General features: G+C 42.8%; 1 protein-coding gene across 7 annotated transcripts in view; it reads left to right on the plus strand.

The window, feature by feature from the left end:
* thrb (thyroid hormone receptor beta) overlaps positions 1-19,804 on the plus strand; it is a 254,206-nt gene extending 234,402 nt beyond the window's left edge. For 5 of the 7 annotated variants that reach the window (XM_017721787.2, XM_037546462.1, XM_037546417.1 and 2 more), the window contains 5 exons: positions 551-756; positions 3,315-3,401; positions 4,297-4,443; positions 8,605-8,863; positions 15,839-19,804. In XM_017721787.2, coding sequence (XP_017577276.1) covers positions 551-756; positions 3,315-3,401; positions 4,297-4,443; positions 8,605-8,863; positions 15,839-16,080 — 941 coding nt within the window. In that variant the 3' untranslated portion in view covers positions 16,081-19,804. The remainder of the gene's footprint in view (positions 1-550; positions 757-3,314; positions 3,402-4,296; positions 4,444-8,604; positions 8,864-15,838) is intronic. The other 2 variants (XM_017721785.2, XM_017721786.2) reach the window with 2 other exon arrangements.
* Positions 19,805-27,658: the final 7,854 nt, after the last annotated feature.

Below are 27,658 nucleotides of genomic sequence, written 5' to 3' on the forward strand. Positions count from 1 at the left end.
ATACTCTGTTACCCTGTTCTTCAGTGGTCAGGACCCCCATGGACCCTCACAGAGCAGGTACTACTTGCGTGGTGGATCATTAGTGTTGCACTGGTATGAGTGGATCAGACACAGCGGTGCTGCTGGGGTTTATAAACACTGTGTCCACTCACTGTCCACTCTATTAGACACTCCTACTTCGTCGGTCCACCTTGTAGATGTAAAGTCAGAGACGACAGCTCATCTGCTGCTGCACAGTTGGTGTTGGTCATCCTCTAGTCCTTCATCAGTGGTCACAGGATGCTGCCCACAGGACATTGGATATTTTTGGTTGGTGGACTATTCTCAGTCCAGCAGCGCTGCTGTGTCTGATCCACTCAGACCAGCGCAACACACACTAACACACCACCACCATTCTGCAGTGCTGAGAAAAATAATTTATAAAATTATCAAGAGCAGTGATTCCAAACCTTTTGACCTTCCCGAATTCGGGTTGTCCTCACTTGCTTTCCACCGCCCCACCTCTGGCTCTCTCACTCAGTGCTCTGTGGCTCTCTCTCGCCCCCTCTAGTGGTGCTGGATGACAGTAAGCGGCTGGCTAAGCGGAAGCTGATAGAGGAGAACCGTGAGCGGAGGCGGCGTGAGGAGCTGCAGAAGACGGTGTGGGAGCGGCCCGAGCCTTCGCAGGAGGAGTGGGAGCTGATCCGCATCGTCACCGAGGCCCACATGGCCACCAACGCCCAGGGCAACCACTGGAAACAAAAGCGCAAATTCCTGGTGAGACGCCTCCTCCCCGAAGTCAGCGCCACGCTCTTGTTTTGCTGTTTCTTTCTTCATTTCGGGTTTTTTTTGGCTTCATTTTTTTGTACCTGTTTCTTGTTTGTTTGTTTTTTTCTTTTTAATTCTTCACCACACCTTGAATCCTCCCTCCTCCAATCCCTACTTCCCAAATCCCTCTTCCCAGTCCCGTGCCCACTGTTCCACGGTTCCCTGTGTTAATATGTGGATGTTTTTTGTATCTTGTAGAGTGGGGGACAGTTAGCTGGACGCTGGAGACTCTGTGTTCCACAAAGGCAGCAGCACTAACTTTAATGGAACATCTTTTACAGTTTTATCCTCCTTTCCTTTCCTCAAACTCAAACTTTTCAACCAAAACCAATCTACTAAAATGTTTTATGTGTCCTTATTTCTGTTCTGTTCTGTTCTTTTTCTCTCTCTCTCTCTTTCTCTCTCTCTTTCTCTCTCTTTCTCTCTCTCTCTCTCTCTCTCTCTCGCTCTCTCCCCTCTCTCTCTCTCTCGCGCTCTCTCCCCTCTCTCTCTCTCTCGCGCTCTCTCTCTCGCTCTCTCTCGCGCTCTCTCTCTCTCTCTCTCTCTCGCTCTCTCTCTCTCGCTCTCTCTCTCGCGCTCTCTCTCTCTCTCTCGCTCTCTCTCTCTCGCTCTCTCTCTCGCGCTCTCTCTCTCGCTCTCTCTCTCTCTCTCGCTCTCTCTCTCTCGCTCTCTCTCTCGCGCTCTCTCTCTCTCGCTCTCTCTCTCTCTCTCTCTCGCTCTCTCTCTCTCGCTCTCTCTCTCGCTCTCTCTCTAACTTTGTGTTTTTTCTTGTCCTCATGTTTTCAGTCTCTAACCAATTGCTTTCTCCATGTCCTTTAAAATCTAGCCATCCTCTGCAGATTGAATGTCTGTCTCAGGACTAACTTTGTCGTGGGTTTCCATGGCGAGATTGCTAACAAACTAAAGGCTGGCTAGAATTTGAATTTTTATTATATGATTATTACTATGAAATATTATTGAAGACACTGTAAAAAGACACTGTTTATGCTCTAGAAGTAATTAGTTTGACATGTACAGTACTGTGCAAAAGTCAGAGACCCTTCATTTATTTACTGGCGAGTCAGAACAGACGTCTGTATAAATTAAAATGCATGGCCACAGCTTAGTAAGTCAGGGGAACAAAATAATTAAGTTGTGGCCACAACTTAGTAAAGCATGTGAATGAGAGCCGAATGCTTGGCCAGGACTTAGTAAGGCATGGAAATGAGATCCTAATGTGTGGACACAACTTATTAAGGCGCGGGAATGAGATCCTAATTTGTGGCCACGGCATAGTAAGGCATGGGGATGAGATCTTATTGTGTGGCCTCGGCTTAGTAAGGCATGGGAATGAGATCCTAATGTGTGGCCACGAGTTAATAAGGAATGGGAATGAGATCCTAATGTGTGGCCATGACTTAGTAAGGTGTGGGAATGAGATCCTAATGTGTGGATTGACTTCGTAAGGTGTGGGAATGAGATCCTAATGTGTGGCCACGGCTTAGTAAGGTGTGGGAATGAGATCCTAATGTGTGGCCATGACTTAGTAAGGCTTGATCTTGTTTCCACGTCTTACTAAGTCACTACCATAGCTTAATTATCTTGCTCCCCTGCCTTATTTTTATCTTCACCTTTATTCCAGCTTCCACTCTTTTCAGGAGACCCACTTTCAGCTCCTCAAAGAATCTGCAGACACCTCCAAGTTCAGTCTGAGAAGCCGGTTGCTGATTTTCTGAACTAATCAAACCCATTCAGTGGTGTTGAGGTCTGGACTCTGGGGTGGTCAGTCCATCGTCCAGCTTCTTTGTGTGATTCTTCTTGATCAGTTACACATCCTTTCAGACCCACAGCACTGAGTGGTCTTCTCACAGTGGAAGGATGGACAGAAACACCTGTGGATGTTTTCAGATCTGAAGCAGCTTGATCTTCTCCTCTCTCTCAGAGATCAAAGCTTTAAGCGCTGTTTATCTGATGGGCGCAGTTTTGGTGTCTACCAGCTCTTCCAGGTGGTTGTTAGGAGACACAGTTTGTCTGTAGCTTTTGGAAAGTTTGCATTCATGGCATTTGGCATTTACAATTAGATCATTTTACACAGGAAGGCGAAGATAGTGTTGGGATTCTTGCCCAAGGACCCTCATTGGCATCGTGTTAGGGTGCTTGAACCCCAGTTTACAGCATAGAGGGATGAAGTGTTACCCACTACACTACACCAAGCCAGAAAAGTGCTGTTTCTTCTGAATTAGATGTTAGTTAGATGATCTCATATCTGATCTCCTCAGAAATATCTTGTACACAATGGCCGTTTTGACTGGAAGAGGTGGTCTCTCTGACTTCTGCCAGTACTGTAGTTTCTTTTGCATCCGTGATCGTATCTGCTCGACTCCATGGAAACGCCACGCATGCTCATGATCTCACTTTGTTTCTGTCTGCACTGTCTCATCTGTCCTCAGTTTCAACTTGTTTTTTTTTAGTTGGCTTGACTCGGGTTCTTCATTGAAACTTCACGATCCCTGTTGATTGCCCAACAGGTCGAGGAAGCAATGCTACTTAATGAAATAACTTGTAATTTATTCTATACTTCTGACCAGAGTGCAGTGGGGGTGAAGGAAACCAAGGTAAGAACCAGTAGACCAAATCCATTTGAGTTTCTAGTTTTGTTTTGTTTTTCTTTTTTTTTTCTTTTTTTTTAATTTACCCCAAAAAGCGCTCTCTGAAATTGTCAGCTGCTTCCGTTCTGTCATTATTTATTAATTAATTCATTGATTTGTTTATTTTCATTTATTTATTTGTGGATAGAGTGACATGCTGAATGCTTGAAGCGTCTGTTTGCCGTGTTTGTGTAGCGCTCTGCTCCCTGTATCAGACTGAAGGTGTACACAGGAGAGGAAAGCTTAAGGGATAGCTGCGCTCAGCACTTTAAGACTGAAGACAAACAAAACGACAACAGAAACAAAGCTAAAACTAATTTTTTAAAAAAGATAGAGAGATATAGAGAGAGAGAGAAAGAAAGTGGTCTGAGGCTGGGTTTTGCGCTGTACTCAGCACCCCTGTCTTCCCTTTCCTCAGTCTGGTCTCTTCCACGCTTCATCTTTCACATCACTTTATTTCTGGTCAGAAGGGCATTAAGTGCTTTTATTATCTAGAGGTAAACTAAAAAAAAAAGGGGGGGGGGTCAATAAAATAAAACAATCTCAGTGAATAACCCTAGTCAATGACTTCAGCAGCAGAGAGAGATCTCTAAACGACAAAGGCTTCTCTGCTCCGCTTCCTTGATTCGTCCTATCGTTTAAGTTTCCTTCTTCTCCTCCTTTTCCTCTCAATAACTGGGCACCATGGACTCACTCCACTCTGTTTTTTGGAATGTGTCTCACTGTAACTCTGTGGCCTTTCTCATGCTTTTAGAGGGGAATGAGGATTTGCTGTGTCACACCTTCGACTTGGTTAATGTCCTCTAGCTGCCAGTCACGCCGTTGCTAAGCGCCCCGCACCTCCCTCTTCCTGTCGTTGCAGCCTGAAGACATCGGTCAGGGGCCGATCGTCAATGCGCCGGAGGGGAGTAAGGTGGACATAGAAGCCTTCAGTCAGTTTACAAAAATTATCACCCCCGCCATCACCCGAGTGGTGGACTTCGCCAAAAAGCTGCCTATGTTCTGTGAGGTAAGTTTCTAGCGAGGAGAGACCAGTACAATGTCTTGTAGGTTGGTCAGACACTAGAGGGCGCTCCAGAGCAAGTCCAGAATGATTACGTTTCTGGGCAAAAGCCTTATTTGGAAATGCTTAATCAATTTTATACAGAGCAGCATAAAATATCCCAACACTGCTGCACAACTGAGCTCCAGTGTAGGACTTTCTAACAATGTCTCTGTAGACACTTAAAAGTTATGGTTCTTTGAGGGTTCTTTAGTAAAGAAAATGGCTGAGTTTAGAACCATGAGCATTTAAAGAACCTTTTGCATCATTAAAGGGTAATGAGCCAATGAGCTGATCAGCTCACCAATCAGTCAGCACTCAATAGTAGTAATACCAACCAGTCAGCACACAGCAGCAGTAATGCCAACCAATAATCACTCAATATCAGTAATGCCAACCAGTAATCATTCAATATCAGTAATGCCAACCAATAATCTCTCAGTATCAGTAATGCCAACCAATAATCACTCAGTATCAGTAATGCCAACCAATAATCACTCAATATCAGTAATGCCAACCAATAATCACTCAGTATCAGTAATGCCAACCAATAATCACTCAATATCAGTAATGCCAACCAATAATCACTCAGTATCAGTAATGCCAACCAATAATCACTCAGTATCAGTAATGCCAACCAATAATCACTCAATATCAGTAATGCCAACCAATAATCACTCAGTATCAGTAATGCCAACCAATAATCACTCAGTATCAGTAATGCCAACCAATAATCACTCAATATCAGTAATGCCAACCAATAATCACTCAGTATCAGTAATGCCAACCAATAATCACTCAATATCAGTAATGCCAACCAATAATCACTCAGTATCAGTAATGCCAACCAATAATCACTCAGTATCAGTAATGCCAACCAATAATCACTCAATATCAGTAATGCCAACCAATAATCACTCAGTATCAGTAATGCCAACCAATAATCACTCAGTATCAGTAATGCCAACCAATAATCACTCAGTATCAGTAATGCCAACCAATAATCACTCAATATCAGTAATGCCAACCAATAATCACTCAGTATCAGTAATGCCAACCAATAATCACTCAGTATCAGTAATGCCAACCAATAATCACTCAGTATCAGTAATGCCAACAATAATCACTCAGTATCAGTAATGCCAACCAATAATCACTCAGTATCAGTAATGCCAACCAATAATCACTCAGTATCAGTAATGCCAACCAATAATCACTCAATATCAGTAATGCCAACCAATAATCACTCAGTATCAGTAATGCCAACCAATAATCACTCAGTATCAGTAATGCCAACCAATAATCACTCAGTATCAGTAATGCCAACCAATAATCACTCAGTATCAGTAATGCCAACCAATAATCACTCCATATCAGTAATGCCAACCAATAATCTCTCAGTATCAGTAATGCCAACCAATAATCACTCAGTATCAGTAATGCCAACCAATAATCACTCCATATCAGTAATGCCAACCAATAATCACTCCATATCAGTAATGCCAACCAATAATCTCTCAGTATCAGTAATGCCACCAATAATCACTCAGTATCAGTAATGCCAATCAATAATCACTCAGTATCAGTAATGCCAATCAATAATCACTCAGTATCAGTAATGCCAACCAATAATCACTCAATATCAGTAATGCCAACCAATAATCACTCAATATCAGTAATGCCAACCAATAATCACTCAATATCAGTAATGCCAACCAATAATCACTCAGTATCAGTAATGCCAACCAATAATCACTCTGTATCAGTAATGCCAACCAATCAGCACTCAGTAGCAGTAATGCCAACCAATAATCACTCAGTATCAGTAATGCCAACCAATAATCACTCAGTAGCAGTAATGCCAACCAATAATCACTCAGTATCAGTAATGCCAACCAATAATCACTCAGTATCAGTAATGCCAACCAATAATCACTCAGTAGCAGTAACACTAGCATTACTACCCAAAATCTTTTTGCTGTAGAAAAGCAGAGAAACACCGGTATGTCTTTCACATTTTTAATGAAATAAATTCTTCTGCTCCCCAAAATTAAAGGAAGTTCCCACATTTAACGGGGAAACAGGCTAAATTTAAAGTTTAGTTCTGTTCAGCCCCAATCACTGCTGACACGCTCGCCGGCGCCCTCTAGCATTTCTACCTCTCATGGTTTTGGTGTTCTGTGAGAAGTAGGATGTGAGCAGACTCCCTGTGAACACCTGGCAGACAAAGAAAATGAGCAGTGTCAATGTTAAGACTGGTCCTATAGTTTAATCAACTGAATTCCAGTATAATAATCCGTACTTTATTTAATTTAATGCACTGTTTGTCCAAAGTGTCTCATTCTAATGGTATAAAGCCCCCCAGCATTGAGCTGTGGAGCAGTGAAACTGTGTTCTCTGGAGTGATGGAGCTCCATCACCTTCATCCTTTGGGATGAGTTGGCGTGATCCAGAACTGCCCATCCACCATCAGTACCTGACCTCACTAATGCTCAATCAGATCCTCACAGCAGTGTTCTAACATCTGCTATAAAGCCTTCCAGAAGAGTAGAGGCTGTTACTGCAGCCAGGAGAACGTGGTTTCTGCAAGCTTTTGGATATACAGTGTATATAGATATTAAATACAGTCATAAATAATCTTTGTAAATACCAACATTACAGAAAACACTGACTTTTGGTTAATTAGCATTGGTTAATTGTCATAATCGTACTCCTGAAGATCTGCCTTCCTGTTCAATTTCCTGTTCGACTTCTGAGTACAGTCATTTGCTGAACCAGCTGTGGTGGATTAAGGTTAGAACTAAACTCTGCGTGGAAGGTTGATCTCCATGAGCAGGATTGATGACAGCTGCCATACTGTATGGATTATTTTTACCTTTTAACAGGGAATTCCACCACTATTTTCCAAAATTCAGCATAAATAAATAGTTGAGGTGTAAAGAGAGTCATTCAGAGTGGGTTTGGTGTGAAATGGTTCAGGTGTCTTTACAGTGGTGGTGATGGGAACCAGGAGTCGCCATGACTACAACACAGATATAGATGTTTTATTTACCATCCAGAACCACCGGAGAACCCACACGGGTCTCCTGAGTTTTAACCTCTTATGGTTGTGGGTATACTTTGGTTTGTCCATCTGAATTTACTTGACCAAATCATAAGGCAAATTATTCAGTAACTGCATGAAATAAATGTACATTTTTATTTACTTAATTTTTTTGGTAAAATCTCCCTCAAATGATCAGAACGTGTGTTTTATGATCTCCACATTTCACTACATGCTTATAATTTACTGCTGAGAGCCAAAAATCTCGGCCGCTCTTTGTGTTGTTCTCTAAAAGTGATGTTTCCAGAGCAGATCACTGAAGAGACGCCGTCTGTTTATAGTTTAGAGCCCAGATTTGGGGAAAAACGGGTCGACTTTCAGTAGAAAAACAAAGTTCAGCTTCTTTTATTATAAGGGTTTAAAATGACGTCACCGTCTATTAGACTGGAGAGAAGAGCTACAGCCTCACACGACGGCCAGCTTCTGAATGGAGCTTATGGAATATGAACGCTATGAGGAACATGACCAAGTGTGATTTGGAACTACTGGTGGTCCCGAGGAGTTTAAGAGGTTAATATGAAATTTTGTGGAAAATCTGAAAAAATAAGTTTTCTTGTGCCTTAAAACACCTTGTATGTGTCCCTCCAGCAGGAATGGCTTTAGTAATGGTTGGTTAGTGTAGTGGGTAAATTCTCTGCCTTCTACGCTGTAGACTGGGGTTCAATCCCCCATCTGGCTAAGCTCCCTACACTATACCAATAAGAGTCCTTGGGCAAGACTCCTAACACCACCTTAACCTTGTGTTAAACAATCAAACTGTAAGTCGCTCTGGATAAGAGCGTCAGCCAAATGTCATAAATTTAAAAATCTTCTGTCTCAGACATCAGGCATTGAATTTTTATAACCATGTCACGTAATAACTTTCTGAGAGGGAGCTTTTAGAGGTGGACATCTGGTTCCTATCAGCACCACTGTGAACGTGTCTGGCTCAAACCATTGAAAGACTTTGTTTTCATATTGTTTTGCAGGAATTTGTCGGTGGAATTGTTAAATGTGTTAAAGTGAGGTTCATATTTGTGTTCTAGCTGCCTTGTGAAGATCAGATCATCCTACTGAAGGGCTGCTGCATGGAGATCATGTCTCTGCGCGCGGCCGTGCGCTATGACCCAGAGAGCGAGACGCTCACGCTGAACGGAGAGATGGCGGTCACGCGCGGGCAGCTCAAGAACGGTGGTCTGGGCGTGGTCTCAGACGCCATCTTCGACCTGGGCGTGTCCCTCTCCTCCTTTAATCTGGACGACTCAGAGGTGGCGCTTCTGCAAGCGGTCATTCTGCTCTCCTCAGGTGAGTGCCATGCCGAGTCCGGCCAGCTCTGCTGATTTAATAATTGTGTGAAGGACCCCACATTCAGGGCGATGGGGGAGGGGGGGACTGCGATTGCGCTCTGTCCTGACAATTTAGGGGCAGTCCTGGGAGGTTAGGGAACCAGCTCTGTGACCAGAACATCACCGGTTCGATCCCCTGAGCCTACAGTACGTGACTGAGGTGCCCTTGAGCAAGTCACCCCCAACTGCTCCCCGGGTGCTGTGGATTGGGCTGCCCAAGTCCTGGCAAGTCTGCTCAATGCCCCCTAGTGTGTGTTCACTAGTGTGTATGTGGTGTTTCACTGCACAGGTGGGTTGAAATGTGGAGGTAAAGTTTCTCCATTTTGGGACTAATAAGGGTCACGTAATCTAATACAATAAGCACATAAATGCAGTAAACTCTTCTGTTGAATATACACAATATAGAATAACATATATGACCATTAAGCACGGGACATGAGAGACTAGCCATTGAACAAAAGGTTGATGAATTTACGAGCTGTTGGTCCATAGCGGCAATAATAGTTGTGCTTAAATTATTAATAATAACTGATCATTAATAATACTGGGTGATTTTACAGATTTTTGTTCGCCGGTCATCTCTTAGTCGTCACAGCACCCACATTACAAGGATTTCTTAGCAGATCTAGGCACTGAATGGTAACTGTAGACGCAGTGAAATCGTACATCATTTGTGACGTTGGGGTCAAAACAGCACTTTAAGGCGCATCAAAGTGAACCAACAAGGCCAGAGACACCAACATGAACCAGCTGCTGTTCTCTAATAGTCACATTGCAAGTTATGATCATGATTAAACTAATAACTAGGTTCATTCATTTCTTCCATACAGAACATAAATCATCCATATTTCACTTTATTGTAGTACACAAAGGATATAATAAAGCAAGATTAAAGTTCAATCATAAAAATTGTTCCTCAAATGTTTTGCTGCTTTGTTTATTGCTAATACATGAGAGAACTTCTGCCAGGCTTCAAGGAGCTACAGGCCAAGCTATTGCTGCGTGGAACAGCTTGGCAACATTTCTGTGTAGTTCTTTATTCTTAGTATTATTATTTGTAGTAGTAGTAGAGGTAGTAGTAGTATTGTTGTTGTTGTGGTTAATGCTGGGTGCAGCTGAACTAGTATTATAGATTGATCTATAATTATTACTGTTCATGTAATTGTTTTTGTTACTTTTATGATTATGATCATTATTATTAGTAGTAGTAGTAATGTTGTTGTGGTTAATGGGTGTAGCTCAACTAGCTGGACTCTACTCTGCGCTGGACAGTAAGGTCTGCAGTCTCCATTTCCCCGGACGAGGGCGAGTAATCCCGGCTCCTCTGTATACTTGCACCAGAGGTCTGTTTAAGAAGCCTCAGGCCAGCTGTAGCGGATCTTTCTGCCAGCGATTATGCAGGATTACACAGGCCACTCGAGGGAAATCGCTCAATGCCTTGATTAGGGTGGGATTAAAGTTCAGCTGTGATAATCACAATCAATAGTTAAAGACTGCGGTGTCCATCTCTCCCTCACGGTCAGGCCCTAAAACTGCTGTCGATTAATGTCAGTATGGACAGATTGTTCCATGTGGCACCCAGTAGAACCCGATCAATGGCTGTAAAGTGATTTGCTGGACCTTAATCGAGTATTAATTGCTGGCCTGTGTGGAAGGCCGCCCTGTATCTTCTATATGAGTGTCTCGCACGCAGGTTAGTCCTTAGCTCAGAATAGACACTTGTTCTTAATCACTTTGTGAAGAAATGGTTCAGTGAAAGATCATATTTATGCGACCTTCCCCACATACAGTCAGCCAGACCCAAACATGAGCCAACAGAACTTACGGTTCTAGTTCTGGTTCATTTTTCACAGCTGGCACCTCCATAATAACCGAGATTAACGAGGGAATTGTCTTTTTGGCAGTTTTATGCCACTCTAAAGCATCTAATTTGGGTAATTATTCAAATTGCCTAACTTGTTTGGCTTCAAGTCCCCGGCTGGGTGACCGGGGTCCTCTCTGTGTGGAGTTTGCATGTCCTCCCCGTGTCTGTGTGGGTTTCCTCCGGGTTCTCCAGTTCCCCCCCACAGTCCAAAGACATGCAGTCAGGCCGTCTGGACTTGCTAAATTGCCCCTGGGTGTGAGTGAATGTGTCTGTCTGTCTGTCTGCCCTGCGATGGACTGGCGGCCTGTCCAGGGAGTATCCTGCCTTTTGCCCAATGACAGCTGGGATAGGCTCCAGCGCCGCCCACCCCCCACCCGCCCACCCCGGCGACTCTGAGAGAGAAGCAGCTTAGAAGAACTTACTTGGCCACTTTGCATGTTAGCTTAACTTATTGTCTGACATAAAATGATGTACTCCACTCATCAAAGTGTCCATGTGTAGTGTCACCAGCAGACTCTATACAAAGTGATCAGTCTTCACCTGGAAGACTGAATATTCTGCTAAATTATCTTTGGGTTCATCTGCAGAGTTACCAAACACAAGGGCGGACATCTTGTAGACCCAATCAGAACAGGTACTAAACACTTTAAACTGGAACCTTTAGTAATGAACACCACACACACACACTAGGGGCAGTGAGCACACTTGCCCAGGGCGGTGGGCAGCCCTATCCACGGCGCCTGGGGAGCAGTTAGTAAGTAAGTAAGTAAGTAAACATTTATTTATATAGCACTTTTCTAAGCACAGCTACAAAGTGCTTCACAAACAACAAGTACTAAAAATAGAATGATAAAACAAAACAGATACATATAACTATAAAAACAGTACAGCTATATTCATAAACAACATAAAACTGACATAAAACCATAAAAACAATGCAGCACTATCCAATAAATAACAAAAGCATCACCTGTGACCAAAAGCTAATGAATAGAGATGCGTTTTGAGTCTTCCTTTAAAAATGTCCTTTGATCCAGCTAGTCTAACATCCAAAGGCAGAGCATTCCACAACTTGGGGGCATACACAGAAAAAGCACAATCTCCCTTTCGTTTCCGTTTTGTCCTAGGGACCACTAAGAGCCCCTGACTAGATGACCTTAGTGATCTGGTACTAGGATACGGTGATAATAACTCTGAAATATATTTTGGCACATCACCGTGCACCGCCTGGTATGTTAAAACCAAAATTTTGAACTGAATTCTAAAAACAACAGGCAACCAATGTAGAGATGCCAGTACAGGGGTAATATGCTCCCTTCTTTTAGTCCCGGTAAGTACCCGGGCAGCTGCATTCTGAACCAGCTGCAGCCGTGCCATTGCCCCTTGATTAAGACATGTAAATAGTGCATTGCAATAATCAAGTCGTGATGATACAAAAGCATGAATGATCTTCTCTGTGTCCTGGAAGGAGAGCATTTTCTTGATTTTGGCAATATTTCTCAGTTGAAAATAACAGGTCTGCACCAGCTTTGTTATATGCATTGAGAAATTAAGATCTGAGTCAAAGATGACTCCGAGGTTTCTGGGATAAGGGTTTATCTGTGAAGCCAATAACCCAAGTTCCTTCTTTAGGTTATCAGCAACCTTTTGAGAACCCAGAACCAATACTTCTGTTTTCCCGTCATTTAATTTGAGGAAATTACAGCTCAGCCAATCCTTAATTGCTTTAATACAATCAGTGAGACTCTCTAATCTCCTGAAGTCGTTCCTTTTAACAGAGAGATAAAGCTGTGTATCGTCTGCGTAAAAATGATAAGAGATATTAAAACGACGAATCAGGTCACCTAAGGGGAGCATATATAAGTTAAAAAGTATAGGACCAAGGATTGAACCTTGTGGAACTCCACACGTTAGATCAGCACATGAAGATAACTTTCTTCCAGTAGATACCCTAAAGGTTCTATTTGTCAAATACGAAATGAACCAATCTAATGCAGTTCCAGATATTCCAACCCACTGATGCAACCTCTCTATTAAAATATTATGATCAACTGTATCGAAGGCTGCACTTATATCCAATAAAACTAAAACAGAGACTTCCCCAGCATCTGCATTCATCAAGAGGTCATTTAATATTCTCAAAAGCGCTGTTTCAGTGCTATGTTTCTGCCTGAAACCTGACTGAAATTTCTCAAAAATACTGTTTTCTTCTAAAAAGAACAGCAGCTGTTTTGCGACCACTTTCTCAAGAATTTTTGAGACAAAAGGTAACTTTGAGATTGGCCTGTAATTTACACAATCCATCGGATCAAGACCAGGTTTCTTGAGAATCGGCTCCACGATCGCCAATTTAAAACAATCTGGCACACAGCCCGTGTTAAGTGACAAATTCACTATTTCTTGAAGATAAATGCCCACAGAATCGAGAATGCTCTTAACAAATGTAGCTGGGAGAATGTCACCAGGAGAAGTTGAAGGATGTAAACAATTCACAACTTCTTTTAATTCCTCAAGGGAAATGGGGAGAAAACTGAGTGAAAATTTCAACTCCTTCATTTTGAGGAGCCACATCACCATTTAAATGAGAAGAAATTGCTATATTATGTTTCAGAGCCTTGATTTTATCCAAGAAAAATCTTAAAAACTGTTCAGCATCAATCTCAGAACTAGGTGTAATCACAGCCACCCCGTTAACCAGGTTGTCTATCCTAGAGAACAAGAACCTTGGATTACGTATATTTGCAGTTATCAACTCATTAAAATATTTGGCTCTTACACTCCTCATTCTGTTGTTAAAAATAGACCATAAATCCTTCAAATATAAGTAGTGAACTTGAAGTTGAGACTTTTTCCATTCCCGCTCTACCCTCCTACATATCCTTTTCAAGCTCAAGATATCCTCATTAATCCATGGGGTAGAATTCACAAGAGATTTCATCTTCATTCTAACAGGAGCGCCCTTATCTAAAACACTTAAACATAAAGAATTAAAAGAGCTAGCCAAATCATTTACACCAGTACAGAAAGACAGCTGTTCACTAACACCTGTGAACTCATTTAAAAATTGTGATATTACGTCTTTGTTAAAAGCCCGAGACCGTACACAGCGTTTGGGGCTAGCCTTATTCATAAATAAGCGCATATTAAAAGTAATACAATTATGGTCTGACACAAATAGGTCTACCAAAGAAACAGAGTGAGGGCACACTCCTAGAGAGAACACCAAATCCAGTGTGTGACCCCGATTATGAGTTGGGCCAACTACATGCTGAACAAAATTAAAGGATTCCAAGGTGTTCAAAAATTCTAGGGCAGGTCCATCAGAGTCATCGTCAATATGAAAATTAAAATCACCCAGCAGCAATGCTTTGTCATACTCCAGCACTAGGGAAGACAGCAAGTCCTGTAATTCTGACATGAAACCGCTAAAATACGTGGAAGGAGGGCGATAAATGACCGCACAGCATACTGGATTTTCGCCAGGTACTTTAAAACACAGCAGTTCAAAAGTTGTAAAAACCCCAACAGAGACATTCAGACATTTAAAAGAGTCTTTAAAAATGACAGCCAAGCCACCACCACGTCCTGATATCCTTGGAGAATTTAAACAGGAGTAATACGGGGGGCGTAGTTCATTTAACTGCCAGTTCTCTCCAGGTTTAAGCCACGTCTCTACTAAACACAGAAAATCCAAGTCACGGGAAGATATAAAGTCTCGCATAACAAACGCCTTATTTGACAAGGATCTGACATTGAAAAGCGCAAACTTAGAGTCAGACACATGTCCCATGTCCGATGGCGAAAGGCAGGGAATTTCACGCAAGTTATTTGAATTCACTCCGCCGCACCTGATTACGGGTTTCCCCGTAAACGCGCGGGAGTGTAACGCTGGCAACACCGGCTGCAGCCAAACATAGCGCTCCTCTAAAGAGCGTCGCAGGAGAAAGTATCTGAGACGCTTGTCTGCGCCATCAGGAAGCCGGTATTTATTTAATCCATATAACAGGCCTGATCGGCGATCACACTGAACACGCAGCCGGAGCAGGAGGCCGCCTCTTTTCCCTCGTTTCCTCCGCCGCTGTTTGCGTCTACTCCGTTGTTTACACCAGGAGAAACAAACCTCAGACGCCGCCGGTAGAAGTAGTGGTGGTTGAAATAGGGGATCACACGCGCCGTTTTCCCCAACAAAGCCCTCCAAAAGCCGGGCACGAATACTCAGCAACGTCTCCCGATTATAGCTGATGGACACAGCATGCAATTGACTAAACAATAACACGAACAGTAATAAAAACATAAAAACAGGTAGCACACGTGAGACGTCGCCATACACCGGCGCCATCTTGGATAGCCAACTTCTCCCAAGTTGGGGGTTAGGCGTCTTGCACAAGAGCACATCAGTCATGTCCTATCAGCTCAGGGGATCGAACCGACAACCTTCCAGTCACAGAGCTGGTTCTCTAACCTCCAGTCCACGACTATTGTGAGAGAAATGTTGTATTGATTAAATTCATGATTTTAATAAGACTGAAAAACAGTTTTGGAGAGTGAGCCTAACTTGCTCACAGTCACTATTTGATGACCCTAAGCTCAGAGTGCATTCCAGTTGGTGGCGCTGCCTTGGCTTCTGCGATCCACAATCTATCACCTGTCAGACTGAGAGACACTGTATTGACACTGTATCAGTAGTGGTGTGCTTTAAATCACTCCAGTTGACGCTTGGCATTGCACATGGTGATCTTAGGCTTGTGTGCATGGAAATCTAGTTTTGTGTGGTCTGTCACTTTGTGGTAGAGCTGTGGTTGCTTCCATTTCACAATAATAGCACTTACAGTTGGCTGGGGCAGATCTAGCAGGGCAGAAATTTCACAAACTGACTGGTGTCCTATGACAGCGCCACGTTTAAAGTCAGTCCAACCCAATCAACCACCAGTGTTTGTCTCTGGAGACTGCAAGGCTATGGCTGTGTGCTTGATTTTGTGCACTTGTGAGTAATGGGTGTGTTTAGGAGGTGTGTATGTTTTATGGCTTTGTTGTCTGTTCATCTTTTCGTTCCTCCTCTGTTCCTGGCAGATCGTCCGGGCCTGACGAGCGTGGAGAGGATCGAGCGCTGCCAGGAGGAGTTCCTTCTGGCCTTTGAACATTACATCAACTACCGCAAGCACAAGGTGGCGCACTTCTGGCCCAAGCTGCTGATGAAGGTGACGGACCTGCGCATGATCGGGGCCTGCCACGCCAGCCGCTTCCTGCACATGAAGGTGGAATGCCCCACTGAGCTCTTTCCCCCTTTGTTCCTGGAGGTGTTCGAGGACTGACGGAGCGCTGGGCCTCAGCCGACCGATCGGGTCAGGCCCCACCCACTAACACGCCCCCTCCAGCACACACCAATGGCGCTTAACCGCACCCCCCTTTGCCCTCTGCGGACACGTTAAACAAACTCTGTTCTGTCACTACTGAGTGTCAATTCATTCCATAGATATAGAAGTAGTTCTCGGGCCTAGTTTCTGGACGGACCATTCCTTTTACGATGCGGGTACATGTGAATAGCGTTACTTTTTTTAGTCGATTTTTTTTCCGTTTTGTTCCGTTTTCCTGAGTTTTCTTTTTCTCTGTCTCTCCCTCCTTTTCTCTCTCTCCTTCTCTCTCTTTTTTGTAAATTTTTCTCATTTTCAGTTACTCTAGGCGTATTTTTGTTGTTGTACAGTTATTTTATGAGCGATTATATCTCCTAGTCACTGTCGCCCGCCCCGTTGTATGATCTATGCATTTGTATCATGCAACATTCCTCATCACGTAGACGCTTTTGGAAAAAGAAAAAACAGAGAGTCAAAACAAAAGACACAGCGCAAGCCTACAAAGGAGATAAGCCTCTGTTCCTTAATGGTCTTCAGAACCTCACAGAAAAACGTTCCTGCGAAACGTACACACACAAAGACAATAGAGTTCTCAAGCACTGTTCACGAGCTGCGTCGGAGCGTGGCGTCCATAAACCTTTCCTACAGAGATCGTGGGCGAAACGCGCTTAGAACGAGCCCAACACAATCGCTTCCGCTGAGCAATGCCGCTGTTTAGGTGCCAAAAATGTATGATTTTCTAGCCGAGAGCTCACGTTCCCCCGTAAACCTCTCTGTTCTGTAACCATCCATCCTCAGATCGCCCACCTGTGACTGTCTGTCCACTCTCATAGGAACTCTTACACGTTTTACTGTGTCATATTTTGGTGAGATAGATAAGGCGACGCTTCTGCTCGGACTTTGATGGTGCTATGAGTTTGCCTACTTATACCTCTGTCAGACCTGTCAGTCAACCTCAGAATCAGCCGTTTGGGTGATAAACACACACACATACACACACACGCACACACACTTTCACACCCCGTTTACACCTGACCGTTTCGTGAGTATCGGGGCTGTGCGTCAAATTTATTTAATAGATAACGGCACCATTTGCCTTCCATGCCTTTCAGGAGACCTTCAGTTTCAGTTCAAAGAAACCTGCCGGGATATTTTTCCACGCCTCCCAAGTTCAGTCTTAGAAGTTGGTTGATCATTTTCTGAAGTAATCAAACATATTCAGTGATGTCGAGCTTGTCGCATATTGTTCAAACTTTCTCCGTAATTCAGGATCGAGATGTAAACAAAGCCATTCAGAGTGGTTTGAGGTGAAATGGTCCTTTGTATATATAAAGACATAAATACGGACATTTTATTTACTATCCGAAACCACCAGTGAACCTACACGGGTTTTTTTTAGCTTTATATGCAACGTTGGTGATTGAAAATAGTGATAAATCTGGAAATTTGGCCTTGTGCGTACTCTTTCACCATAAATGGATTTTAAAAATACATTTTTGGTCAAAATCATCTAAAAACTGTGATAAAACAGCGTATCAGGCTGCGTAGTCAGTGAAAGATCTTTCTCCGAGGAGTCTTTTAGAGGTGGACGTCCGGTTCCCATCACCACCACTGTGAACAGTTCTGACTCGGCAAGTTTCTCCAGAACTGAGCGTTTCACACCAAACCGCTCTGAACGACTCTGTTTACATCTCAACCGTTTAGACGTGAAAATCATTGGAATTCCCCTTTAGTAGTTTGTATGCAGCATTTTCAGTTTCAGAAGAGAAATAAAAGCAGCTCCACCCTCCAGATGATCAGGATAGTGTTGCCGCCAATTCTAAGAATTCTGAGTGATTTACTGCAGCCGACATTCTCACTGCAGGACCCTTTCAAAGCTTTTCCTTCATGTGATGCAGAAAGTAGCATTCAGAGACTATTCTGATTGGCCGAGAGGCGCGTCAGTCATTATTTTGCAAACAGTCCGTTGGTTGTTGTATATGGGCTAATTTGCATTTTACACCGTCTGACTAAAACCATTGATTACCAAGTGGTTCAAATCTGGTTCCAGTTCAGATGAAAGTCACATGAAATGACCAGGTGTAAACGGGGGTCTTGCATACAAACTTACAAGCATTTGCAGCGTTGAGCGGCGGGGTCCGTGGCAAGGCAAGAACGGTCCGCCGCTTCGTAACACAACGTGACCTCGAGGAGATGTCGAGGAGTTCCACTTTCAGTTTGTCTGTTTTTCGTTTGTTTGTTTACTATATTTGTTGTCTTTTTTTTTTCCTTCCTTGCGACATCGTCCTCTAACGTATTGTACTGCGAAACATTTCTCACGTCACATACCTCTCTGTACATTCTATACAACGACTGGTCATTTTTGTTGGTCTACAAAAAAAAAAACAAAAAAAAAAACAAAAAAAAATAACCACAACACTTTGCCTCAAGCTTGTGTTCTCTGTAAAAGTGATGCCTTTCGTAAGCAATAGACTTATTTAGGATTACATGCACACAAAGCACAGACTCAGACTAAATGCACAGACAATCAGCATGTAAGGAGAGAGAGAGAGAGAGAGAGAGAGAGAGAGAGATGGAGAAGGCAGAGAGGGGAGCTGCAGCTGACCGCCACATGCATTAAGGTCAGGTATTAGGTGGGAGGTCGTGCCGCCTCTCGGAATAGCCATGCTTCAGGAGAGATTTGTCCGCTTTACCGAGTTACAGTGACTTCAACAACAACAAAAGAAATAAACAAGCACGCACTACAGTAAAAAAACCGTATTTTACAGTATAAAGGAGGAGTTTAAAGAAAAAAGGTTGTATATTTTCAGATTGCAGATATTTTTTACAGATGTTTGTTTGCATATGATGAAACGTTTTGCCATTTTAACAGACAGTGAAATGAAGCTTGTTTCTCCAGTTTCTAACAAAATCACACAGGGTCATTCATGAACTCTTTCCAGTGTTACTTCCCGCCATTCCCAGAAAACACAAACAAAAACAAACGGTCCTTCAGCATCGAATTTATACTGGACGAAGGGCCCCGCCGAGCCAAGCCCGCAACAGAGAAATCCAGGCCTTTTCTTCCTTCCTTCAACCCCGAAAATCTCAGAGAATGCTTTTTTGTGTCTATTTTATGTGTCTTATCGTTTAGCCAACAAATTCTATTTGATATGATGAGGATCTGAAGGGTGTACACAGGGAGCCTGGCACACTTGGTCAGTGGGCTGGAGCTGGACGAAGTCGCGTTTGGGTTTAACTCCATTTTAACTTGACTTCAATCTGTCAGCTCATGAACCTGCAGCTTCCCAGCCATGATCCCACCCCACCCCCCGGACATGAGCGAGGGAGGGGTGCGAGTGCGGTTTGAATGTTAATCGGTTCTTTTTTTTTTTGTTTGTTTGTTTTTTTTTTTTTCTTTTTTCAAACCAAATTTGTTCCGTGTTGCACATGGCCGCTGTGAGACAGTGAAGCCGAGGATTCAATGGGATTAATCGTTTGGACCGTGCTGCGATTTGGGTACCCTGGAAGAAAAGAGAAGTTGCACTAAAGAACATAATCCTGGATCTGAATGATGACTGTGATGATGATTGTAAAATAACAGTGAGAGAATCGACGAAGAGGAGGATGGTCATGGTGATGGTGGTGATGGTGATGTTTGTATTTAATATGAACTGGCTCTGAGAATAAAGGTGGTTTTGAGAAATGCCTGGAGGGGGTGCTCTGTTGGTCATTTGTCCTAAATGATGAGGTTTGTCACTACATAGTCTTTAAATAAAATCAGATTTATTATATCTGATGTAAACTCTGATGACTCTGGAGATGGTCAGCATCACTATCTTGCTCTACGCTCTTTGGAACGGCACCGATTTTTCTAAATCTCCGCATAATGGTTATCAAAATCGATCCACTTCGAGAGAGTTGTCTGCAGTGGTGGTGATAGGAACCAGACGTCCACTCATCAACATTACACATAAAAGCTCACGAGACGCTGGTGGCTTTGGATAGTAAATAAAAAAGACTGGAAAAGTTTGGATGAGTCAAAATCCATTTTAGGTTTTTTTTGTCTTAGTAAAATAGCACATTCTCTACAGAGAACACAAATATTAATAATTAATGAAGATTTAGTGCATGATTTCTATTTAATTGCTTCATTTAACAGACCAAAAAGACAAGATAACACTAAATGTGCCATAATTTTTGTACAGGCCACACTTTAAATAAACAGTAATTATGCATTAAAATATGCAGATGTGTGTTCTCTGTAGAGGATGTGTTATTTTTACTTAGAAGATTAACGACGCATGGAATTTGACCAGAACCAGAGTATGTTTGTGTTGTAGACGTCTCTACAGTAAACCACTTCACACCAAACCACTCTGATAGAATGATGTAGAAATTTTGAAAATGCAGTGACGAGCAAATTTAGACCTTATATTTAATTAAATAGTACAAAGACAACAAATCAGAAACTGAAACTGATCCATTTTATTGTGTTTAGAGAACTATATGTCCATTATAAATGACGCAAGTAACACAATCCAGAAAAGTTGGGACGGGGGCCTGTTTACCGCTGTGTTTCATCACTTCTTCTTTTAACTGTGTTTGGGAACTGAGGAGACGCTGCTGTAGATTTGAAAGTGAAATGTTTTCCTGTTCTTGTTTGATACAGGATTTGAGGCAGGTCAGTTTAGCACCCAGACTCTTTTACTATGGAGCCATGCTGCTGTAATACGTGCAGAATGTAGTTTGACATCGTCTTGCTGAAATAATCAAGTCCTTCCCTGAAAAAGACGTCATCTGGATGGCAGCATGTTACCAAAACATGTATATATCATTCAGCATTAATGGTGCCCTCACAGATGTGCAGGTCACCCATGCCATGTGTACTAATGCCCCTAAACCATCAGGAATACTGGCTTTAGAACTGAGCACTAATAACAAGCGGAGTGGTCTACAGCCCGGAAGACAGTGTCCATGATTTCCAAAAAGAATTTCAAATGGTGATTCATCCGACCACAGGACACTTTTCCACTTCCCCTCAGTCCATTTTAAATGAGCTCAGGCCCAGAGAAGGTGGCAGCGTTTCTGGATCCTGTTTATATTTGGTTTCTTCTTTGTATTTTAGAGTTTTAGCTTGTAATTGTGGATGTAGTGATGAAGTGTCTTCACAGACAGTGGTTTACAAAAGTGTTTCTGAGCCCATGCAGTGATTTCCACTACAGAATCATGTCTGTTTTTAATGCAGCGCCGTCTGAGGGCCCAAAGATCACGGCCAGCAGATACTGGTGTTCAGCCTCGTCCCTCGCAGACAGAGATTTCTCCAGATTCTCTGAATCTTTTAATGTTATTATGTAGTGAAGATGATGAAACCCACAAGTTCTTTGACCATTTATGTTGAGAAGCATTATTCTTGAAGTGTAGCATTGTTTCCCTGTGCAGTCTTTTTACATATTCACACATATCTGACTATTCAGCCAACAGCAGTTTAGCCCCGCCCATTCACATTGAAGGTATGTAGAGTGTTTCAACCTGGTTTTTGAATGAGGCACAGTACATTATTTACATACATCAGTCTTAAAGACACAGTACAAAAAATATTTTGAGATACATGATAACACTTTCTGTGAATGTCATGTTTGTATGAATCTATAAACATATTTATAACATGTTATAATGCCTTCATTAAGACATTATAAACATGGTTATACATATTTATAAACATGAATTACACTGAATTACACTTTATAGCCATGTTTATTTTACATTATGAATTGCTATAACACTCTGTAACCTTTGATCTGTAATACTACACTACGGTACAGTAATGCTAATTACTATTGGATATGCAGTGTTAAGTCAGTGCCAGGCTAACAGTGGTGCACATTAACAGTGGTGAACATTTACTTTCCCACATTGGGTGAAACTCTGATGTTGCTCTAGTTTAAACGCTGATATGTGAAGCCTGTAATGAGCTTTATTGTGGATGTTTTAGTGTTTCAGTAAATCCTTCAGTAAATTCTTCAACTTGAAGCCTCAGTCTAAACCCTTGAGGATCTTTCTCAAGAACAAATTTAAGGAAAAACTTAGAGAGGTGTCAGTGAATGAGGCCCACAATGAGGATTGCCATGTGCGCAAATTATATAAGCATTACTATTGGGGCAGTCGTGGGCTGGAGGTTTTGGGAACTGGTCCTGTGACCAGAAGGTTGCCGGTTCGAGAGCTGGTTGCCCCAGAGCTGACAGCACATGACCGAGGCCTTGATCAAGGCACACAACCCCCAACTGCTCCCCGGACGCTGCGGACTGGGCTGCCCACCGCTCCAGACAAGTGTGCTCACTGCCCCCTAGTGTGTGTGTGCTCACTAGTGTGTATGTGGTGTTTCACTGCATGTATGGGTTAAATGCGGAGGTGAAGTTTCCCCGTTTGTGGGACTAATAAGGGTCACTTAATGTTATTTTCTATCATTGTTATTATGGGTATTAAAGATGACACAGATCAGTGTTTTCGTAAGTTACCACAAAACAGGCATTCCTGTCAGCTTGTTAAACTCTTGCGCTCAGATCTACAGGCACTTCTACCACATGTGAGTTGATTGTAGATGAAATTGCTAAATAACAAACATCTATTTGCATGCCTTCATTTTCTGATCATTTGATGGTATGCAGTTCTGGTGAATAAGAGCCAAAAACCTTCTGCAGGAGATTTTTGCAGCATCTGCCAAATCAGCTCTGCACATCACATCATTCAGGTCCTCATAGCACCGAGGACTAAAAGAGAGGAGAGCCTCAGAAAGTACACGAGGAGCTACACTGTGACATTTACCCACCATCCAGTAAAGTCATCTTAAAAAATGCACATTTTAAAAAGATGGTTCTTCAAGGGTTCCTTACTGAAGGCAATGGTTCTCTTTAGAACCAAGAGTTCTATATATAACTCTTTAACCATTTCATGCCTAAATTGTTCTCTGCATGGTGAAAAGGCTCTTCAGATTTATCGAGAATGTGTTGTATATGGTTCTATATAGCACCAAAAGGGGTTCTGCTATTGTAATGATGTTGTGCTATATAGAACCATATGCAACAATTTTTCCATCCGTCTGAAGAACCCCTTCAGCATGCGGAGAACCATTTAAGCATGACATGGTTAAAAAGTACTACACAGGAGTCCTTGTTCTAAATAGAAATATTTGCTTTAATAAATAATCCTTGAAGAGTCATATTTTAACCATGTTTTAAAAGAGTGTAGCTATAAATATTAAGAAAATGTTAGGTATAAATTACTGTAGCAGGGGTTCTTAAGCTGGGGGTCGCAGTGTGGTACCAAGTGGGTCCGAGAAGACATAACCAGAGCCGGTTTATGAGGAGCCACTTCCTATTTCCCCCGTTATATAAAAATAGCAGAGGGCACCAGTGAGCGAGTCCTCAATGAATGGGAGTGAATGGAGCTCAACGGCTAAAAACAAGAAGTTAAAATAGTTTCTAGTCACTCGCTCCAGGACGTTTCTTTAATTGTAGAAAGTAGAAGGACGTATTTCACTAAAAAAAAGCAAAGAAAGCTAAGCTGTATGTTTCAAAAGCTCTTAAAAATATAACAGCAGTGTTAAAATGTTTTATGCTATTCATTGTTCAGGAAATAAATGTATCCTTTTACATTAAAAATGCTTCAGTGTTTATAAACTATGATTTTGCTCAGATGCTCCATCTTAACTCATCAACTCTGGACCCTCTCAGCACCCTCTAGCATTTGAGAAACACAGAAGACATTACAGTGTACAGAGTAATGAAAACGTCATTTTTTGTGTCCCTAGCATTTATAGATATATTTAAAAATTGAAAATTACGCCTTCTTGAGCCTCAATTTAGCAATACACACACACGTTTTCTAAGCCGCTTCTCCCTCAGGGTCGCAGGAGGAGTGTTAGAGCCTATCCCAGCGGTCATTGGGCAGAAGGCAGGACACACCCTGGACTGGCCGCCAGTTCATTGCAGGGTAATTTAGCAATATTGGTTTTTAAATCAATTATCTAGAATTCCAAGCACCACAGAAGTGTCTGTCCTCTGTAAAGGGTCATATGTGATGGGATATTTTGAAGAAAAAAACATGAGCTCCTAGACATTTTTGGACTATTGAATTCAGTCAATTAATTTTATGTAACTTTACATAGTAATAATGATAACAATAATAATGATGATAATGTTAATTTGATTTATATAGCACTTTTCATGCTGGTGGAAGCTCAAAATGCTTTACAGACAGGTGATAGAACAGTTATAGAAGAGATCATTAGTATTTATTTAGATTCAGAAGAAAAACACAGATCAGATTAAAAGATAAAACCAGGAGACGTAGAGTTTTAATTCAACGCTGAGAGACGTTTTAGATGCTTCTTAAAAGTGAGCGCTGAGCTCGAGTGTCTAATGAAAGGCAGAATAACTGAAAGAGCCTCTCTGTGTTCTCTGTGTTTTACAGAAGGTGTTCAGAAGGTCAGCAACTGCAGATCTAAGATTGTGAACAGACACTCTGTGATGTAAGCGGAGCTTTAAGGACATTTAGAGCTTTAAAAACTAGTATCAGAGCTTTAAACTCTATTCTGAGTGATGAAGGCAGCCAGTGCAGCTCTTTTAAAGCAGGACTGATCTGATGTCTCTGTGTTGTTTCTGTTAGGATGCTGATGCATTTTGTACGAGTTGTGAAGGATGTATAGTTTTCTTAGGAAGTCCAGTAGGAAGACCATTACAGTGATCAACTCTGCTGTGACAGATGTATGAACAGGTTTCTCTGTGTCGCTCTGAGAGAGAAAAGGCTGAACTTTAGTGACGTTTCTCAAACGAAAAAAGCTACTTTAGTGACTGTGTTTACGTGGAGATCAGTTTACAAACAGAGCCCAGAGTCTAAGATCACACCCAGGTATCATACTTCAGGTTTGGTTTATGAAGCTAAAGAACCAAGTTTCTCATAAATCACTTTTCTCTGAAGTTTCTGTGAATATTTTCATGATTTAACTGCAGAAAATTTTGCAATATCCACTGAGAAATATCTGACACACAGCTAATTAGTCTGTCTACAGAGTGTACAAAATATATTCAAATCCAGAAAAAAAAAAAATCTTGGGAATTATGGACTATTTGCTCCACAGTGTCCCCACAAACTGCACTACAGTGCTTGGATCCCTAGTAAATGAATAGGTTGTTCACTATAGGAGGCACAGGTTCAGTGCAGTGTCACAGTACACCATGCAGAGTAGAATCCAGGCCATCAGGGACTTATATAATAACGCAATGATATGAAAAGTCTTAATGATACATATAAAGACATGCTTTATCCACACCATCGTAAACACTAAACCTAAAAATCATAAAACATCCCTGAGCCATAACACTCGTTCTGTCTCCAGGGCTCTGTTTCTGGCTCAGTGGCCTGTGCAGTCTTGCTGTCTCATGTGTTTATTTGAAAGAGATCTTAGTCTGCATTCCTGCCTGAGTGACCCATTTCTCACTGGACAGCAGCAGGAGTGTTAATCTAACTGGTATGCTGCTGCCATCTGGTGGTGAGACTTGGCAATTGCATGTGGCAATGGCAACTGCAATGCATACTCAGACTATAACAGCCATTAAAGTACAGATAGTCTTCATAGTCTCCATAGTGCCCTGAAGCTGTACTATGTAATATTTTCTTTTGCTGCAACTGAAAGAAGTGTCATTACTGAGTCAGGAAAATATAAACAGGCTAAAATAGGGTACCTGTGCTCTACTGGGAGTCACCCTATAGACTCTAAAATGATTATTTAAAAGTCAGAGGTGTTGGTTGGTAGTTTTTCCACACCACGTCGTAAGTCTTTACGTCACGCGCAGACTCAAAAAGAAGGCCCAGCTCGATGTTTAGGCCTCAAAGGACCTCAAAACCAACATTAAACTGATGAAGATACATCGATCAGTCATAACATTAAAACCACCTGCTCGTTTCAACGCTCATTGTCCATTTTATCAGCTCCACTTACTGTATGACTGAGGTGGTGGTGCCTCTTTTTAAAAAAGGGGACCGGAGGGTGTGTTCCAACTACAGGGGAATCACACTCCTCAGCCTCCCTGGTAAGATTTATGCAGGGGTACTGGAGAAGAGAGTCCGGCTTATAGTCGAACCTCGGATCCAGGAGGAGCAGTGCGGGTTCTGTCCTGGTCGTGGAACACTGGACCAACTCTTCACCCTCCCCAGGATTCTGCAGGGTTCATGGGAGTTTGCCCAACCAGTCCACATGTGCTTTGTGGATCTGGAGAAGGCATTCGACTGTGTTCCCCGGGGTATTCTGTGGGAGGTGCTTCGGGAGTATGGGGTACATGGCTCTTTGCTACGAGCCATTCAGGCCCTGTACAAACAAAGCAGGAGTTTGGTTCGCATAGCCGGCAGTAAGTCAGACTCATTGCCAGTGAGAGTTGGACTCCGTCAGGGCTGCCCTTTGTCACCGATTCTATTCATAATTTTTATGGATAGAATTTCTAGGCACAGTCAGGGGATGGAGGGTGTCCGGTTTGGTGACCTCAGGGTCACATCGCTGCTGTTTGCAGATGATGTGGTCCTATTGGGGACATCAGGCCGCGAACTTCAGCTTTCGCTGGATCGGTTTGCAGCCGAGTGTGAAGCGGCCGGGATGAGAATCAGTACCTCTAAATCCGAGACCATGGTTCTCAGGCGGAAAAGGGCGGAGAGCCCTCTCTGGGTCGGGGATGAGCTCTTGCCTCAAGTGGAGGAGTTCAAGTATCTCAGGGTCTTGTTCATGAGTGATGGTACAAGGGAGCGGGAGATTGACAGGTGGATTGGTGCTGGGTCAGCAGTGATGCGGGCTCTTTATGGTAAAGAAAGAGCTGAAGGCAAGGCTCTCGATTTACCGGTCAATCTACGTTCCCACCCTCACCTATGGTCATGAGCTTTGGGTAATGACCGAAAGAATGAGATCGCGAATACAAGCGGCCAAAATGAGTTTCCTCCACTGGGTGTCTGGACTCTCCCTTAGAGATAGGGTGAGAAGTTCGGTCATCCAGGAGGGACTCGGAGTAGAGCCACTGCTTCTTCACGTCGAGAGGAGCCAGCTGAGGTGGTTCTGGCATCTGGTTAGGATGCCTCCTGGACGCCTCCCTCCTCGGGAGGTGTCACAGGCAAGTCCACCGGGGAGGAGACCCCGGGGAAGACCCAGGACACGCTGACATGACTATATCGCCCAGCTGGCCTGGGAGCGCCTCGGAAACCCCCTTGGAGAGCTAGTGGAAGTGGCTGGGGAAAGGGAGGTCTGGGCCTCATTGCTTAGGATGCTGCCCCCGCGACCCGAACCCTGGAGAAGCAGAAGATAATCGATGGATGGATGGATGGATGGATGGGTGGATGGATGGATAATTAATTGATTTATAATAGTGCTTTTTACTCTTTGAATTATCTTTAAATCATTAGATTTATCTGCTGAGGGAAGGGGTCCAAAGCAGCTTTGCAAAAAATCCAAGCCCCCATGAGCATCACCAATGGCTAGAATACTCCCTAAGAGTGATAGGAAGAAACCTTGAGAGGAACC

The sequence above is a fragment of the Pygocentrus nattereri genome, chromosome 1, assembly GCF_015220715.1.
Source record: "Pygocentrus nattereri isolate fPygNat1 chromosome 1, fPygNat1.pri, whole genome shotgun sequence".
Taxonomy (NCBI): Eukaryota; Metazoa; Chordata; class Actinopteri; order Characiformes; family Serrasalmidae; genus Pygocentrus; species Pygocentrus nattereri.